We start from the raw sequence: 20,218 nt of genomic DNA, 5'->3' as shown, positions 1-20,218 counted from the left end.
AGACGTACCGGTTTGGCAGAGACATCAGAGCTGCACTATGTGCTATGATGAAGAGGCCAATAGGGTTCTCTTAAATTTTTTATCTTAGAAGATCCATTACGATTGTGAATCCGCTCTATTATCCTGCAACGGTTCTGTATGCAGTTGGGATGTTATGTCGTAAGCAATACCTTTGTACAGGTGCAGCAGCCTCAGAACTTAGGAAAGTGAAACCAGCAGCCTGTGCTTGATTTGAAGAGACAGTCTCCGCTCCTCCCACCCCTGCGCTGCCACACACCGCACCAGAGGCTCCTAGTAACAACTGCTTCTAGTCAATCCAGACACTGCTCCTACTGCAGTGCCTGGATTGGCTATGGCAGGCAACCGCACTGCTTATTATTGAGACCAAGGGTTGCAGCTTAGGGTCACCCTTGGCTCACTAATTCTCAGGTATTCGAGGCCTCTAGTGCGTATGTCGGGCTGGCTGGAGAAAGACAGCCGTCCAACCCGACATGCGCAATTGGGTGCAGGTGCGTTGGCTACAACGAGTAACGACGAGTCTATCAATATTGTTAAGCCTCACCCCCTCATGCCTGCACTGATAGTATCCGCCTCAAGTGCTCAATTATAATGCACCCACTGCCCATGGCTGAAGGCTGACTGAGAGGGGACACTTTCAAATGTTAGTAGTTTGCTCACAATTAATTGGGGGGGGGGGGGCAAGAGGCACAAAATATGACTGCGGCAACGCCCTGAGGGACGCACCACCGCTGTTTGCTATTGCAATTTGATGCAGTCTAAACTGTTTTGTTCCCTAAAAAGACAAGGTTCTTCACTGTGCATTGGCACACTGATTCCTCTTCAGTTTTTATGTCAAAGTGTTATTCAGCATTTTTTAAAACATATCAGTCAGACTTGCCGCGAGCCAGTGGAACATGTGGCTAACTTACATTCATGACCTGGTAGGACCTGCTTTTTCTTGTGCTACACTTGCTCTCTGGTTCCACTTCCAAACCTTTCTAAGCTCCTCCCATGCTTCCTCAATGAAAAACTGTAAATAATGTGGAGGAGGAAGAGCAAAAAAAGCTGTTATCACACCTAAAACTAGACAATAAATTATTAAAAGATCACGATTCATTTCGTGGGGAGGGGGAGGGGGTTTTTGGTTCGTGTTGTTTTTCTCCTGTCACTCTTTTGCCATTCCACGCATGATGTCAAATCACTTGTTGGGCATATCTTCGTTGCTTATTCTGATGCACAAGGGAAGACATGCTTGTCTGTCCCGCCCGCAATGTATGCTCTAAGCTTACTTTTCTCGCAGAGATGTCTCACTATATGCCTGTTAAAATTTTCAATAAAAACACGGTCTACTGAATAAATGGTAAAATGGCCACTGTGTTCAGTAAGTGCACATTTTCATATATTTTGTATAAATCGGCATGATTTGCACCTTTAGACTGTTAGATTATCAAATGTGATTGCTGAGAAAAGAGGTGCATGGACATAAAACATGTTTCTCAAAACAAAGTTTAGAACAACACTTTTAAATGAATTAGCATTAACCTATTTTGACATTATTTCAGTATTAATTCAAGCTATGTTAATCTAGTCTCTGACGGAACAAATGTTCTCATTAGTAAAATATTTTCCTTTTAGTTCATCTGCTATTGTTTCATTGGCCTTGATTTCCAACAAGTGTTTCTTTCCCATTTTTTAGGCTTACAAGAAAAGAATTAGTAAAATCCCAACGATTGAAAAATTCTTACAACCGGGAAGCAAGAGGAAACCCATACCTGATGATGCGTATGTGAAATGTGTGAAGGAAGTTCTCAGATTCTAGTTAACATCAGCAAAAAAGTTTCATGTCTGTAGTGTACCAAAAAGCAACTATTGGATGTAATATTCGCATTTTTTTAAAAAGAAAACAGCTGTAAGGTCCACCCAAAACATAATAAAAAAACTACAATGCACCTACGACTCAAGCACTGAATTATGCAATGACTTCTTTTTTTACTCTTTTATTTCATATGTTGAATTATTTGCTTTTCCCGGAATCGAGTACACTTTGGAAGTTAACAGAACAATACTTCAGAACTGTTTTGTTTCAGATTTCAGTGATGTGGATTGTCGTTTGTTGTGCTTGAATCATGGATTTGAGGTTATTAATTCTGACACATTGTTTAACACCATCAAGTACATATTCAGACAATTGCGTTTCCCTAATCTAAATTGGCCGCTATGCATGCAAAGGATTTATGCCATTAGGATTTTGTTACATTGCAGTTCCTTGATGAAAATTACAGCCACACATCGCCTGTGTTTCTGAATTTCTTTTAATAACTCACAGACCAATGGCTTTATTCTGAGTTTGGTCGTCCGCCTGCAGGTCACCACGCCGACGCTCCATCGGACGACTGCCAAGCCCAGAGTGAGACCGCCCCCAGATTACAATAGTAATCCTTGGCAGGCGGTGTCTGTGTAAGGCTCATAGGAGAGCCTTAGACAGGCATTGCTGTGACCCCGCCGCTGCACATTCCTGCACGGTGCAGCATGCACCATGTGGTGAATGCTGCACCATGCAGGAACTGTGGTACAATATACAGGGGCACAAACCATGCCCCCCTGAATGCATCCCCAGGCCCAGAGGCACAAGGAGCCCTGTTAGGGCCCCCTTTGTTGCCTCACCGCCACCCTTTTCATGGAGGCCTCCTTGCCCTGAAAAGGGTGGCGGTGAGGTAACTCAAAATATGCTCGATGGTGCTGCATATCGGCCTCAGACCACTGCGAGAGCACCGCTGGATCCTTGATCCGCGGCAGTCACATCAGTTCAGTGACAGTCCAACCGCTACACTCGTAATGCAGCACAAGGTGCCGCAGTGCGGTGGTGGTCGTACCGCCATGACTACGGCAGTCTTATGGACCACCATAGACGTAACGAGGCCCCAATTTATTAGACCTGCAACGGCCAATTCTCAATGCACATTGGAGTTGGCATAGAACTCTATGAAAATAATAATTTCCCTGCATACCCCTAACTCAACCCTGCAGATTTTTCATGAGCAGAAAATGTGCTCTTGTTGTATGGTTGTAGTTACTGAGGTATGCACATTAGGTTTCTGTCTCTTCTCTTCGCCAGTTGAATTTTTTTCAGGGTTGCTTGATCCCTTCTTCAACCACATAAAATATGGCAGTGTTTAAGTGTTTGGAGATGCATATTCCGTGTATACTCGACTTTTGTGAACTAAATTTAAGTGTGCGAGTTTGGAATAGAAACAATCAGGAAGGTTTCTGAACACCCACAAAGGTGACGCATTGTTGGTGTTTACCACATTTTCCATTTCTGCCCCATTCTCTTGGATAACCCTTGTTCCCATCTCTAATACTAAACCTACATTATGGAAATACCAGCACATTGGGGAATTTTCCATGTTTTTAAATTTCATATGTATGTGGGCATAAATGTTTGCAGATCTTGATTTTGTACTTCATAATCTTCCCGTTTCACTTGGAGATTATGTTTTTTTGTGTCTGAGTTGAACTCTAAATGAATCCTCATGGCTTCTGTGTGTTGAGGCTCATTTCAATGTCTCTGGCGAACAAGTGTAAATCATATGAATTTGGGTATTTATGTAAGATGACAGAAACAGCAAGATTGTTCAACTGATGAACTGGCACAGTTTGCTAACAGCAATACAAACCATATGGCTTTTTGTTTAAAAAAATGAACTGATTCTAACTTTATTGCACCTCTACTTACAGCAGCAGGGGGGTTGTGTGTCCTTCTCCATCGTTTGCTGATAGGATTCTTCCCAAACCTCTTCCATCCCATCTTTCCCCATCACCTGACCATCCCAGTACTCCACTGAATGCCCGACATTGGATGATGGTGTTGGTGTTATCCCACAATTCTGAACCTGATGTTCCCTGTCTACCAATCTGATTAATACTCCGCAGCGCAAAAGGTGTCCGATGGCTGGTTTGGTGATACATTTTGTGTTTTCCTGTTCTACTTTCCTGTGCTTTGTTCTGTCCCCTTTCCTCCATTTTCATTCGCACCCCTGCTTCCCTTTCTTCATCATGTTGAACATCGTTATTGGCTATGCTGTAGCTTGATAGTTTTAAAATGTGTGAGTCAGAAGTATAAAAAGAACGTTTTCACTCTTTCATGATGACTGACTTCGCATCTTCACCTTGCATCATGCTATATAATGGCCATCTTGAAAGTATTTGTTGGAGGCATATGAGCTGCAGATTGTATACTTTTGAATAGATCACCATCTTGTGTTGGGCTCGGATGTTTGCAGTTTGTTTTTGTCCTGGAAGAAGTCTTTGTAGTCACAAGGTAGGGGACTACTACCCAGGACGACAGTGCGCATGGGCATCGACTCCATCCTTAGATAGTTTGTTTTCCGTCATCGGGTTCTAATTTACATTGCTGCGCTCCAGGTCGATATCGATTTCGAATCCCCCTTCAATGCACAATTCTCTCTACTCGACGGTATTCTCTCGATCGCGTTTTCAAAACAAACTTCTCGACCTCCATTTTGACGCAGGCCTTTGGGCCTCTCTGCCCCGACCACGCCTGCAGTCAATGGAAAGGACTCCTTTCAAAAAATGCCCCGGGTGTGGTGCTAAGTTCCCACACACAGACTTGCACAAGGTGTGCAATCTCTGCCTCATCCAGGAGCACAAAGAAAAGAACTGCAAGGCCTGAGCATCGTTCAGGTCTAAGAAAACCATCCATGATTGTCAGGCTCGATGTCACGAAATGTCTTGCGGAAGGAGCTCGATTCCAGACATCTTCGGAGCAGATCCCGAAATCCAGCCAGACCAATCAGGTGACGAAAAGGATATCTACGTCTCCGAAGCTAAAGAGAAGACAATCACCCCAGCTCAGCAGTCCGTGAGTACCAAAACCCCTCTCCCCAAAAACAAACCGAAGGCCCCAGTAACACCCTCGCCCTCAGGCTCAGGTCGACACCAATAACATACTTCAGACGCCCGCCCTTGGCCCGGGTCTGAAACCGAAACATAAGCCTTCCAACTCTGGCTCGAGTCAACCCCATTCCGGTGCCGGGAAGTCCCCCCTGGCACCGAAGCCACAAGGCAAAGACTCTTCGTCCATGTGGAAGCTCTCCGCGTCGAAGCATAAACACAAAGACTCAGAATCGAAGAAATCTTCAAAGGCGAAAAAGACTTCGGACTCCAAAAAGTAATCGGAGACGAAAAACACATCAGACTCCAAAAAGTCGTCCGAGCCGAAAAAGACCTCGGACTCCAAAGAGTTTGTCCGAACCGAAAAAGGTCTCCGAGCAGAAAAACCACTCACAGACTAGGTCCAAGGAAGGCACGGTTCCGAAATCTTCGGCACCAAACAAAGACATTTTGCCCACATTTTTATGGACCCAAAAAAAGACTTTGTTTATTGATCCGAGCACAGGCAAACTAGTGGCCAAGCCTCGAACAAAGAGGAAACTGGACATTTCAGAGGACCCTTCGATACCTCCCAAGAGACAGGACATGGGCACTAACACTTCCCCGCCTCCTTCTCCTCCTCCAGTTTATCCACACTTATTGATTTCTCCTCCACACTCCCCACTACCTATAGTTTCACCTCACACATCAGATACTGACGATGACGTAGTTGGGGATACAGATCCACCAGGGGATGATTATGATGATTCACATACCATCCCACATAACCTAGACCCTTGGGAGGACTACAATAAAGACCCCGACCCACATAATGACCCGGATGTCTATCCAGGTAAGCTATCACTGCCAGATTTGCACAACTCATCACCAGAGCTGCCTAATACCATGGGATCCCCTTACACTCCAACCCCCCAGAAGAAGATTTTTTTGCTAGAAACTTTTGCACCCTCGCAAAAAAACAACAAGCACCCTGCCAATGTTAAAAGGCTTGATAAAACATGTCCCAGAGGTTTTAAAGGAGCCAGGGTTCTCAACCGAAGGGTGGATAAGAAATACAAGGCCGCTCCTAATGACCCAATTTATATTAAAGGTCCGATTCCCTTGTAGTAACTAATGCACGCAAGTGGGCAAACTCACAGGGTACAGGCAACACTCCACCCCCTGGTAAGGAGTCCAAATTAATTGACGCATAAGGGAAACTTATTGCGTCACAGGCTGCAAACCATTGGTGTACCTCCAAAACCCAAGGCTTATTGGCCAGATACGACAGAGCCCATTACAACGAGCTTGAAAAGCTCATGGAATACCTTCCTGACCAGTACGAGCAAAAGGCCAACAATCTTATCCAGGGGGGCAAATTAATTACCAACATCTCCATAAAATGTGCTTTGGATGCAGCCGATACCGCATCTCGCGCAATCAATACTAGTGTTTTGTTGCGCAGACACGCCTGGCTCCGGGTTTCCGGATTCAAGCAGGAGGTTTGGACCGCTATTTTAAACGAACCGTTTGATCAGGGGCATCTTTTCAGGCCTACACTTGACACATCCCTAGAAAAGATGAAAAAGGACACAGAGACTGCTAAGTCAGCGGGGGCCTTACAGTTCCCTTCCCCTAGAGGTTCTTTTCGCTGCTCTTTCTACAGAGCTTGCTCAAAAACTGCAGGTTCAGAACAGCCCTCTTACTCCTACAAAAGCCCCACTCAAACATCACCCAAAGGATATTTTCGAGGAGGATACAGAGGCAACAATAATAAAGGAAGAGGTCGCTGCAACAACAGCCGCACCTCCCCCACCACTAAACAGTGACTTTCCTCCACTTCCCCGCGATTATTCCACTCCTGTCGGGGGACGTCTTTCACAGTTCCTACCTGTCTGAAATTCCATCATTTCCTACCTGTCTGAAATTCCATCAGAACAGACAAGTGGGTAAGAGAAATGATCCAGTATGGTTATTGCCTGGAACTCACTTCTACCCCCCCAAACATTTCCCCCAGACAGCACAACATCCAACACTTCTAAAACAGGAGGTTCTCTCGCTATTACAAAACTATGTAATAGAACCAGTCCCCTTGTCTCACCAAGGCACAGGGGTTTACACCCTCTACTTCCTAGTTCCAAAGAAGGACGGCTCTCTCAAGCCCATACTGGACCTCAGACCACTAAATCTCTACATTCAATCAGACCACTTCCACATGGTCACTCTCCAACAGGTGCTTCCAGTTATTCAACAGGGTGACTTTCTCTCCACTCTGGAGCTAAAGGACGCCAACTTCCATATTCACAGTCACCCGCTCACAGGAAGTATCTCAGATTTGTGGTAGAGGATCAACACTACCAATTCAAAGTACTCCAGTTCGGAGTCACTACAGCACCCAGAGTCTTCACCAAATGCCTTGCAGTAGTTGCAGCCCACTTAAGAAGACAGCACATTCATGTCTTCCCTTATCTGGGCGACTGGCTCATAGAAGCCAATTCACACAACAAATGTGTGCAACACACAAACAAAACAATTCAACTCCTTCACAGCTTGGGATTCACAGTAAACCTCGCCAAATCCTATCTCCAACCGTCCAACTTACAACAATACCTAGGGGCTACAATAGACACTTCAAAAGCTCTAGCATACCATAATCCAGTCAGGATAAACGCCATACAGGCTCTAATCCAGACATTTCCGCCTCAACACTCACTACCAGCGCGAGTGCTCATGCAGTTAACTGGGATGATGTACTCCTGCATTCTCCTCGTTCCTTATGCAAGACTCCAAATGCGTCAATTACAAGAATGGTTGGCGCGTCAGTGGAACCAGGTTCAAGGTCAGCTAACAGATCTGGTGTTGGTGGACGACCGCACCCATCGCTCTCTACAGTGGTGGACCACACAAAACCTTTCCAAAGGGCGTTCGTTCCTCGACCCAGTTCCTCAGACAGTGCTAACAGCACAAGCATCGCTCACTGGCTGGGGAGCTAATCTTCAAATCCAAACCATCCAGGGCATATGGAACCCCCCCAATAAAAAAAATTCACATAAACTACCTGGAATTGTTAGCAATCTTCTAGCGTTAAAATCTTTTCAACTCCACCTCCCAGGCAGAGCTGTCCTGGTCTGCACAGACAACATGACAGCAATGTACTACATACAGAAACAGGGGGAAACTCACTCTCTGCAACTTTCACACCTAGCTCAGAGCATATGGAGATGGGCCATTCTGCAAAACATTTATCTCCTTTCAGAACACCTCCCAGGTGTACACAATCCGAAAGAAGATCTGCTCAGTCGTCAGTTACAGCGGATCCACGAATGGGAACTTCGCCCTCAAGTTCTTCTTCCAATCTTCTGCATGTGGGGTCACCCAGAAATAGATTTGTTTGCCACACACCATAACGCAAAATGCCCAACCTTCACGTCCAGGTATCCACACCCATTGTCCAAAGGCAATGTGCTATGGATGAACTGGTCAGGCAAATTTGCTTACACTTTTCCACCTCTCCCACTCATTCCGTTAGTGGTTCGGAAACTCAAACCGCATCCCCTCACTATGATCTTAGTTGCTCCAACATGGGCCCGACAACCATGGTTCACAACCATATTAGAACTATCAGTAGTGCCTCATCAAAAACGACGTCTCTCACCCGAGCTTTTCACTCAGAACCATGGAGAGATAAGACATACAGATCCCAATCAACTAAACCTTACGATATGGCACCTGAGCTCTTAGAGTGTGGCTACCTAAATCTTCCACCAGACTGTATGAATATCATTAAATAAGCCAGACGTCCTACTACCAGAGCATGCTATGCAGCAAAATGGAAACAATTTGCCATTTACTGCACAAACAACAAGATAATCCACTAGATGCTTCTATTCAGAACATTATCTGCTACCTCTTGCATCTACAACAATGTAACCTAGCATATACATCTATTAGGCTACATCTAGCTGCCATAGCAGCCTATCTCCAAAACAGACAACATTTGTCTTTGTTTCGAGTGCACACGATCAAAGCTTTTAAGGAAGGACTTAAAAGATGAATCCCACCCAGAGTCTCGCCCTCTCCAGTGTGGAACCTAAATGTGGTCCTTACCAAACTCTTTGGTCCCCCTTTCGAACCTCTCCACAAATGCGAACTACAGTTCCTCACTTGGAAGGTAGCCTTTTTGGTTGCTATCACATCTCTCAGGAGAGTTAGTAAAGTCCAGGCGTTAACCATACAAGAACCATTTTTACAAATCCATCACAACAAAGTGGTTCTTATGACTAACCCTACATTTTTACCCAAAGTCGTATCTGTCTTCCATCTCAACCAGCCTGTTGAGCTCCCAGTGTTTCTCTTCAATCCGACTCAGTGGCAGAACGAGCTCTTCACACGTTCGACGTGAAAAGAGCAATACTCTACTACATTGAAAGGACAAAATCCTTTAGGAAGACCAAACAACTCTTTGTGGCTTTCTCCCCACCTCATAAAGGCAATCCCACCTCAAAGACCGGAATTGCAAGGTGGATTGTTAAATGCATTCAATTATGCTATATCAAAGCAAAACGCACGCTAACCATTCCCCCTAGAGCTCATTCCACACGCAAACTAGGGGCTTCCATGGCATTCTTAGGTAACATTCCCCTAGATCACATCTGCAAAGCAGCAACTTGGGCTACACCACACACCTTCACAAAACACTATTGTGTAGATGTGCAGGCAAAACAACAAGCTAGTGTGGGCCAGGCTGTATTAAGAACACTTTTTCAAACCACTGCAACAGATACAGGTAGCCACCGATAAGGCGGTAACTGCTGTAGAGTCAATGCAAAAGTATACAAGCTGCAGCTCATATGCCTTGAACGGAAAATGCTACTTACCAGTATGCATCTGTTATTGGCATGTAGAGCTGCAGATTCGTATAAGCCCACCCACCTACTCAAATACCTCTATCTGTTCGAGTACTATCTTACTTAGATACATTACACATGGACATCTCTTTCTACTTCTTACTACTCCATCATAACCCTTTGTGGCAAAACAATCTAAGGATGGAGTCGATGCCCATGTGCACTATTGTCCTGGGGAGGAGTCGCCTACCTCATGACTGCAAAGACTTCTTCCAGGACAAACCAGATGGCGATCCCAACACCAGATGGCGATCTGTGCAAAAGTATACGAATCTGCAGCTCTACATGCCTAGAACAGATGCACACTGGTAAGTAGCATTTTCCTTACTGTACTTTCAGGATGGCCGTCACATAGTGTCAATTGTCACTTTGCGTCACGCAATGTGGTGGCCATCTTGAGAGAATCGAAAACAATGTTTTCTATTTTAAAATGTGTCAGTCAGAAGTACAAAAAAAAGTTTTCACTCTTTCATGCAATATAATGGCCATCTTGAAAGTATTTTTACTATATTTTCAGGATGGCTGTTCCATAGTGACAATTATCACTTTGCGTCACACAATGTGGTGGCCATCTTGAGAGAATAAAAAACAATGTCTTCTATAGTTTTAAGATTGCTGTTCACCACTATTAGCTTTGCCAGTGCTGCACATTTTGAAAGTAACTGGCATTGGCAAACCCTATAGCAGTGACCATCACAATTTCAGCATATTAAAATGTGTGTTTTTGTCATTAGTTAGGAGATCAGAAGCTTTTGTTTAGTAGAATGGTAAAGAGAATAGCAAGAGAGAGGTAAAGAGCTGACTACGGGCTAAAACCAAGGTAATGGACCCTCAGAATTGAGCTGAATAATTTCTGCCTCTCGTGCTTTACCTCCATATCTGGAGTCCTTGGATTCGGTACTTTGTGATTGGTGCAAACTGGAGAACTTAATGCTTCTGTCCATTTTGGAAAGCAGAGAGGTTCACTACTGCATCGGTCTGGCTTGCTGGAGTAAAACGTATTTGTATTTTTGCAGCGAGAATCTTTCTGGATTCACTATGCTGTGCATATTCCGCCATCTTGTGGTTGGAGTCGGAAAGTGCTTTGTATTTTTTTTTTTTTTTGCTGTGGGAGGTTGCGAAACCTGATCCCTCTGGTGAGGCTACAACCCCCATCGTGTGTGTGCAGGCTCTCAGATTATTGTTTCTGCCATGGCTGATCGGAGGTGCCCCGAAGACTTCGGTGAAAAGACAGCAACAGAAGCAGCATGCAGAAGAGGCCCACTAGAAACTCCAAGAAGATAGGTGGTAATAACAGAGTTGCATGAGGGAGAAATCTTGAGCAAAGCACCTTGTTGGGCGCTGCTCACATTATTCCTCATGCAGCAAGGCAAGTACACTTGGTTGCCTTTACTAAACTGTCCCCAGACGGTATGGGGATTTTCTGCACTGAGTGAATACTTCATCCCCAAAGGAGGTAAGATTTTCATCTTGAATGTATGATAGCATCATGACGGATAAAATGCTCCACGCACAAGCGCAGGGCTTTTAAAATGTAAGCCGGATTTATTTAAACAAATTCGGAATACATACTAGTCTGTGTAACCTTGCGGTATTTACAGCACCGTGCGGGTTATGCATGCAGGATTTTGGTACTGCAGTTCAAAAGCACAAATATTCAAAAGGCGTCATGGGAAGGGATTATTTCCCAGCCTTTATTTCATTTTCAGACATAAGGTAAGGGGTGTAGTCCTGCATTAAAAGACAGTTTAACCTCTTAACAGTGGCCAGCAAACAGGGTACTTAATTCCCAACTATCTACCTAGTGGGCATAACAAATATTTATAAAAAAGCACCCAGGGCCCCAGTTTAACTAGCGGCAAAGCCAAACCTTTTGGTTTGCACGTAGCCCAATTCTCCACACAGCCCCTGCCCCCTCCCTGATACACATAGCATTAAGGAGGCTTCCAGCATTCCACTGTAAGGGCCATAAAACATGCCCGTCCTGGAGACTGCATGAGGCCAATATCAACAAAAAGAGAGAGAGAGAGAATATTTCCTTGAAATGGATTCGTTCTCCATGAGTTATACACATTTAACAAGAGGAATCCATTAGGAAGTGGGTAGAAGGTGTCCCTACTGTGGTTGGGAACACACTAGTTGTTTTTGGGTACCCCTCACACACCAACAGGCCCCTTGGTGTCATGCTTCATCATCGGGGTCCTCGCATCCCTCTACGGGATACGGCGTGCTGCGACCGACGGTTGCGTGGGAGCACTGATTTGGTGAGGGAGAATGTAAGTGAGTGCTGTGGTGGGGTTGAAATAGTGAGTGATATTAAAAAAGTGCCTGGCTCGTGGGGTAGCAACAACTTTAATTGGCCCCCGGACTGGTACTATTAAAAAGGGTCAAGGTATTGGCGTTGCCTATGTGCGCCACCTCCTATGTGTGTGTCAACATGTTTCGATGTAAAAACGTCTTCTTCAGGACTGGGGTACACAAATCCCCACCTTACTCATGTTTTTCTATTTTTGCTTTTTTTGTTTCTAAAAAAGTGAAATTTACGAGTGCAGGTATATCAATGTACCTACAGAACAACCGCTGACCTGGAAGGAGAAGGACAACATTTTTTTCCAGGTGGTCCATCCCTTGAGACACCATAGGTATGCTTACCCGTGGTCACAAAAAGGTGCGGTACAAAATAGTCAAGACACGTTAGTGTCATTATACACATGATGAACGTGCCTATGGTGAAAAACATTTAATCATTTAAAAAGACACATACTAGACAGACACACATATAACATAAAACACACACTCTAATGATCATGGCATAACCGGGTTGTAGTCAGCCCATGTGATACTTGTTAAGTCTTAAACTTATTGTGAATAATAAGAAGATTCTGTGAAGCTCACAGTGGGCATAACATACTGTTTTGTTTGGAGTTTATTACTCCATGAGACCGTAATAACGTAGGGGTTACTCGTGCTTCCTTGCTGCCTGTGAGGGATAAATACGAATACTGCTGTATGTCATGCTACTTACATATTAGTAGAGGTGGTAAGTTCTTTCGCTTTACAGTTGTATTACTCACGAGTCTATCAGGAGAATCCCTCTTCGCTGCCCCTTAGGCCGGCTCCGTGGATTGTGCCGGGGTGTCTGAAAAAGGGCCCTATATATACTATCCTCATCACACCCTTAATTGGGTTATTGGTAGAGTTTGTAACCGGGATCGCCATATTTGGTTCGCGGGTGTCTCGCCCTTAATTAGGTTGTTGGTAAGGTTTGCGACCGGGGATATCCATATTTGGATCGTCGGTTATTGGGTTTACTTTCCGCTTCTCTATCGGATCGCGCATGCGCAGCGCGCTAAGCTATCGGGACCTCGTATCAATAGCGCATGCCCGGAAAAAAGGTTTCTACTCGCTTCTAGACATCTCCTAAAAGACTCGGGTTCTCGCCTGCACTGGACCTGTATTTGTCTTTATTTGGCAATCATGAATTGTCTTTCCGAGAAATTAATACATATGTTTAGATGAAGCAAGGATTTTGCACACTCTAGTGGTGTAATGAGATCTGGGCGAATGATTCTATGGTTCAGATATTAGTATAAACAGTCGGTTCAAAGGGGGATGAGAGAGGGAAGAGGATATTCTATAAATCCAATGGAGTTTGACCCATCTACCCTACGGGCTGCTCAGAATTTGGTACATTGATGTGTTTTCACGGAAAATGTTCGTGTGGGATTTTCATTCGGACTTTAAAGGAGGCAAAATACTTTTGTATAGAAAAGGAGAAAAAACTATTGATTCAGGATCTATTTTTCGTTTAGGGTTTTAATTGGCCCCAGGGGATGGCATCATTCAGACCTGATATGTCGGTACCTAAGCAGAAAACCCAACGTTGCTCCTTGAAAGAGCTGAGGAAATACAAATACACTGGCAGCTTATCAGCAGATTATCATCAGCAAACACAGTAAAAGAACGTGCTCATAGGCGCAGTGAAGTACTTATACAGCCTGGCCCCTGATGAAGGTACCTCAGAGTCCCGAAATGCATTGGGCACAATCATGAAACTGTGTTGTCAAAATACTATGAAATGAGTATTGTATATAGTTGAACAAAAATAATGGAAAACTACATGATGTATTTGTTGATATGATGAACTAAGTAATATTGACTGATAAATGTATAAAATACTATAACAAAGTGAATGTTGGATTAAAATATGAAACTGTAACATGGTATAGAGTTAAGTGGATTGTTTTCACACAAAGATTGAAGGTGTATCACACCTAGTGAACAGTGCGCGACTAGATGGGCCTGTAAACCCATCATAACTCACAGGTCTAACAGTTGACATAAATATGTTACAAGAAAATGCAATTTATGTGGTGTAATGCAGCACATTTTTAGATAGTATTACTCCATTATTTTGTATTTTTTAGGCATTTAAAAACTGTCTGGGTGAAGGTTTCATCACCTTAGTACCAGTTTAAGACACAAACACAACAATAAGCAACAGAATGGTGACCAATCAACCTTTGTGAAGGGCCTTCCATTGCTCAGCAATATGAGTTACTGAGTTTTTAATAACTTTTAATCCATTTGAACTAGAAACAAAATTAGGTTTTTTGTTAAAATCTGCAGGTGATGCAGAAGTTGAGAGAATATGTGACAAATGCAGCAAACCATAAATATGCGGAAAATGCTGCATCCACAGAGTCTGCCCATTGCTTACCATTGGCTGGCTTTATTGTCACTCTCCTTTGCTTGCTTCTTAGTCGATGGCTTGCCTTCCTGTGCTTGTCCTTCCCTGGCATGTATCCTCTTTACCATCCTTTTGGTTGGCTGACTTGTTTCCTTCCACTGATCGCATTTAAGGTACTCCTATTTTATTTTCATTAATACATTTAGGACAGTTTTCTTGCTTCTCTCTCTCTCTCTCATGTGCTGCTCCTCCCCCAAATACCTACCCCTGTTTGCCCTCATTGGTCCGCCACCCACTTATTTATTGTTCCCCCTACTCCTCACGGTCTGTAAAATAAAACACTTTATTTTTTTATGTATTTTTTGGGAGGGCACAACAGCTGCCATGTACTGCTGGACTGCTCAGCATTCCAAAAACCACCTTCTCAAAGCTCAGCTACTCATCAGCCCCTCAACTTCCTGTTGCTTCCCTACTACCCCTCTATGAACTACATGCACAAACAGAATTTTATTTTTTTATGTTCTGATCCAGGCATCGGCCAAATAAATGGCCCCCTCTATAATCTATAGGCACATGCATGCATTCTTGTTCAGTTGGCCTGCTCTAGAGTTCCCGAATAATTAGGCCAAATATGGTAGAATGGTTGTTGACCTCTAGTTATAATATTTTGCCTTTTACAAACAGGGTTTTCAGACAGGCTTTACATCCCTGTTTTTTTAAAGAAAATGTTATACCCTGCATGGGGAATGCATTAATAAGTCGAGCCATGATTCATTGTGCTATGGCCTGACTTGTTTCGGTGAGGATTGGGTCATCTGTGCAGGAGCACAGCTGTTTATCATAGGCTTTGAGAGCTCATGATCTTGTATTTGAGTTCTGTGATCACCTCTTTGCTTGTTTTGAGTCCATATTTGACCCAATTATAAAGAGAGAGATGAAAAGCTCTTTGATTAATGCTGTGGAGAGCAAGTCACTGCAAGATATACGTTTGGCAAGGAAAGATTATTCTTTGACGGTGATTGCAGCAAAGAAGGAATGGGGGGATCGTTTCTGGGAGGACTTACGGAAAGCTAGTCTGGACAGGGACGCTAGAGGTTTCTGGGCCCTCATACGATCTAGGGACAGACCAGACAGTTCACTGTTGACATGTAACATTACACCCCAGAGCTGGTTCAATCACTTCTGATCCCTCTATGTAGCAAATGACCTACTCACCAGCAATACCCCCCTGGTAGGACTTTCTATAACTGGATTAGAGCATGCCCCTTTCACTGCAAGAGAGGTGTTGGACGCGATTAAAACCTTGGTACCACTGAAAGCAGCAGGGCCCGACGGGTTACCCGGTGACCTAATACGGGCAAGCCCCGGGGAGTGGGGGATTCTTGTATCTTCACTGTTAAACGCCATTATGGAGGGTGCGCCCATTCCGGAATCCTGGAAGGGGGCAGAGGTTGTCCCGATATTCAAGAAGGGGTGTCGGGACAGCCCTGCCAACTACAGGCCACTAAGCCTAATTGACTCTACACAAAAATTAGCAGGGAAGGTGATCCTGCGAAGGATGTTAGAATGGATGGACGACAATAACATTCTGTCGGACCTCCAAGCCGGGTTCCGCACTGGTACTGGGACCATTGAGCAGGCCTTTAGATTAACTCTTCTCCATTGGAAGGTGCTGGTGCTGGGAGGGGGCAGTCTTTATCTAGCTTTTATAGATCTGAAGACTGCCTCCCAGAGAGAAGTTATGGAAGGTACTGCTAGATCTTGGGTTGCCCCCGTATATTCTTTTTTTATTGTTAAAATTTCATGATGGTAACTTTGCTCCAGTGCGATGGGGCACGAAGGGCGAAAAAATAGAAAGAATTTCTGTGGGAAGGGGCGTCCGCCAGTGATGTGTCTTAGCGCCCACTCTGTTTTCGCTTTATGTAAACGGAGTGGTTGACCATCTACTTGGAACTCCCTCGGACGTTCCTTCACTGGCGGGCAAACGGATTCCCACACTGCTCTTTGCAGACGACACTCTCCTTATTTCTAAGTCCCCCATGAGTCTGCAGAGCCTCTTAGTTAGTTTTCAGGAGTTTTGTCTGTCGAGAGGCTTGGTAATAAACACAGACAAAACTAAGTTCCTGGTCATGAACCCCCCTAGGAAACTTGGCAGGCTTCCAACCTTGAACTCCGAGCCATTAGAGAGAGTTTCCGAATTTGACTATCTGAGTATCCGCCTCAACGACTCCCTTTCCTGGAATCCACACATTTACAAAATGCTACTGGGACATAAAAGGGTAGGAGGAGCACTACTTAAGAAACAACGCTCCTCATCCAGTAAACCTGTTGCCCCAGTAGTGGAAATATATAAAGCGAGAGGGGTCAGTGCCGCCCTATATGGGGCGGAGTTGTGGGGCACATGCAACCTAGACCCAATAGTCAAATCGGAGACCAAGTTTTTGAAAGATCTGATGGCCTTGCCACGGAGTACTCCAAATGTGCCAGTATTACTGGATCTAGGTTGTAGACCCATCGGGGACCAAGCTCAGCTTCGCCCACTGCTTCTTTGGGCTTGGTTGTGGCGAGTGCCCGAATTGGTCTCCTACGCTGAAGCTCTGTCCGAGGTCATGGATATGGCAGGGTGGTCCAGGATCAAGTGGCTGAGGGATGTCAAAAGACTGTTAATGGAAATAGGGTTACCCGATGCTTGGGCTACGAAATCTGCCCCACCAAAGGCTACAGTTAAAAAGCTGTACTGGAACTGGGTCTCTGCAAAATTACATTTAGACTCACGCCATTGTAACGCAACAGTAGCTTTTGTGAGAATTAAGGATGTGGTGGCTTACGAAACCTATTTAGACATTATTTCAATCCCTTTTGACCGCACCCTGTATTTTAAGTTTCGTGTGGGAACCCTACCTGTAGGGGAGGTAGTTGTGCACTGGAAGCGCCCTCACCAACTTTCCCCTTTTTGTGCATCCTGTCCTACCCACATAGTCAGTGGCCCACATCTTCTTTGAATGCCCGGACTATTGTGCCCCACGGTCTCGTTGGCTTAAACCACTCTCTAGACTTTTAGGTGTTCGTCAGTGTTCAGCGGTGATGCGTATTTTAATGACTGACGCATCCTCTGTGATTGTATGCGCTGTCGCTAAATTTTTTAAATGCATTTGGTTGATTCGTAACAGAAGGCTTTCACTATCAATTTAATCCTTGTTTTAACCTCTTAAATCAATTCTTGTATCCATTTTTAACAATTATGTGTAACAGAGTATATATGATATCATTATGAATTGTGTTTTTGTATTGCTTTTATGGTACTTGTATACCGAAATAAAGCCAATCAATCAATAAAGATCATTTGTTCGAATAACAGTCTGTTGCAGCAATCGGCGAGAGTATTTATGGCCGGCACTAAGCATGGGAAAGGTGGACAGCTGCTGAGGGCCTGCACACAGCCCACCAATTTGGTGCCCCAAAGCCGTGCCAGGCCACAGCTTCCCACATTTAGCTCTACCCACACTGTTTCCATCCAATTGAGAGAGACAAATAGTCCAGCCATTTCAATTCATTGCCCCTCTCAAAGGTAACAAAAGCAACCCCAGACTGGTATCAGTCTTGTTAGGGCTCCTTAGGAATAGGACACTTTACCCCACACACTTTTACTCCGCGTGCCATTACCCCGCAGTTTTTACACCGTAAAATCTTTTACAACGCAATCCATTGCAATGCAATTGACTATTCTAACTCCAGCGGTGCGTTACTTAGGGGAATGCATTGTAATAGTTTGTAGTGTAAAGCCCTGTGCTGTAAAAGATTATGTGCTGTAAAAAATGCGGGGTAATGGCACATAGAGTAATGCATGCAGGGTAAAGGAGGTTTCCCCTCGTTAGTGAGATGTATATTGCATCCTATAGGATAGTGAGTTACGGAGCCCACATCTTGGAATACCCATTGTTTTTAGGGGCATTGACTATGAAGGGTATATGCTTGAATTCATTTCAGGCTTTGTAACTACTGTAGTAAGCACTCCAGGTTATTGTTTTGCTTAGAGTGCTACAACTAGGACTTCCCACAAGCAGACCTGCTTTGGACCTCCTTCCAAAAACAGAGAAAGTATCAGCTTGTGTATCCAATTTTTCTTCTGGTTAAGGTATGTAAATACTGGACAAGTACCAACCATAGGTACCGGCCCCTCTCCCCTGCTGGTCCTAGCAGCTATAGTCCAGCACTGTGAGGCCAAATGCACTGGGCCTGTTACTGAGCAAGGTTCATAGTGCTTCTGGGTCTGTGTTTTCTATGTGTGCTGTAAAACTGGAAAACATCATTGTATGCGGCTGAAAAGAGATGTATCTCAAAACTGTTAATTGAATCTGCATCACGCCACTCTACAAAAGAAAATGTTACCAGGAACCTCTTAACTATATACTAATAATTGTCAGAACGTTTAAAGGCTGCTGAGGATGTTGATAGGAGTCTTTTAGTCATGGCTCAGGGCACACCTTGTAGCATTCAATTGTATTCTGGCATTTTAAAGTCACTTGAGTGATGCCTTCAATAGAATTCAAGCTATTTTTAACTGTTTTGAAATCTTCTGTGCCACACGGTCAGCATCCTTTACAACAACTACGTTACAGCGCATGCTGTTACCCTGCATTTTTTTCTCTGCAAAATCTTTTACAATGCAGGGCTTTACACCCCAAACAATTACAACACTTTCCCCATTACAACACCCTGGTGGAGTTAAAATAGTAAATTGTGTTGTATTAGACAATGTTTTGTAATGGATTGCATTGTAAAACATTTTGCGGGGTAAACAATGTGGGCTAAAGGCACACGTTGTTAAAGCGTGCAGGGTAAAGTGTCATAATCGTGCCACACACCTTACCTTGTATAGGGTAACCGGAAAACCATCTTGGAAATGTAATCCAAAAGGCCCCCCCTTTAGGGAATCCTACATGCTGCCACTCACGTCATGAGAGCTTGAAGAAATATGACCACATCACCCCACTGAGATGAAACTCCATAGGTTTCCCGTTGCCAATCCGCATCGACTTCAAAACCAGCTGCTTCATCTAAAAAGCCATGAAACATTGCCTACTTGGATGACAAGCTTACCATCTCTCCGCACACCTACAGCAAGGACACCTTTCAGGTGGAAGATGGAGAGCAAAAAAGAAAGAAAAATAGGCAAAATGCATTCCCTATCTATGCACCATGGATCTGGAACAATACTACATATCCACCCGGACAGCCCCAACACACATACCATTTAGGAAACATCTGCATTCTCACCTCTTTAATGAACACTGCATCATGATGCAGTTACACTCTACAAAAAAACTACCCCTCCTGTCACATTTTGACCCTGTCTACGAGTCTGTACAGCTTTCCGCTGCCTCTCAGCCAGATTTGCATTGTGTAAATACCACATACACAATAATGCACTCATTTGAAAATATCTGTTAACGTTTGATTAAAGATATAAGCATGGACGTTGATTTAGCAAAATGCTAGGGGTGGTAGAAGTGACACCATACACACTTTGACCCTAATGACGTAACAAGAAGTGACATGACCTTTGACCTCGAGTCTCCCCAGAAAGTGATGTCACGTGACCTGAACCCTGATAACATTACAGTAATTCACATTGCTTACATTCCAAAAAACCTAGCACAGTTAATATAACAACACAATCGTCTATTTTAGAAATGTACCTACTTTAGGGTGCTGTCATGATTCTCTC

General features: G+C 44.2%; 1 protein-coding gene across 2 annotated transcripts in view; it reads left to right on the top strand.

The window, feature by feature from the left end:
• The window catches only part of LOC147707398 (glutathione S-transferase 3-like), a 138,809-nt gene extending 136,860 nt beyond the window's left edge, over positions 1-1,949 (top strand). For both annotated transcript variants that reach the window (XM_086926425.1, XM_086926424.1), the window contains exon 7: positions 1,697-1,949. In XM_086926425.1, the coding sequence (XP_086782551.1) occupies positions 1,697-1,819 (123 nt within the window). In that variant the 3' untranslated portion in view covers positions 1,820-1,949. The remainder of the gene's footprint in view (positions 1-1,696) is intronic.
• Positions 1,950-20,218: the final 18,269 nt, after the last annotated feature.

The sequence above is a fragment of the Lissotriton vulgaris genome, chromosome 6, assembly GCF_964263255.1.
Source record: "Lissotriton vulgaris chromosome 6, aLisVul1.2, whole genome shotgun sequence".
NCBI lineage: Eukaryota > Metazoa > Chordata > Amphibia > Caudata > Salamandridae > Lissotriton > Lissotriton vulgaris.
Note: the sequence above shows the minus strand (reverse complement) of the source record. Positions and strands in the feature narration are given on the sequence as shown.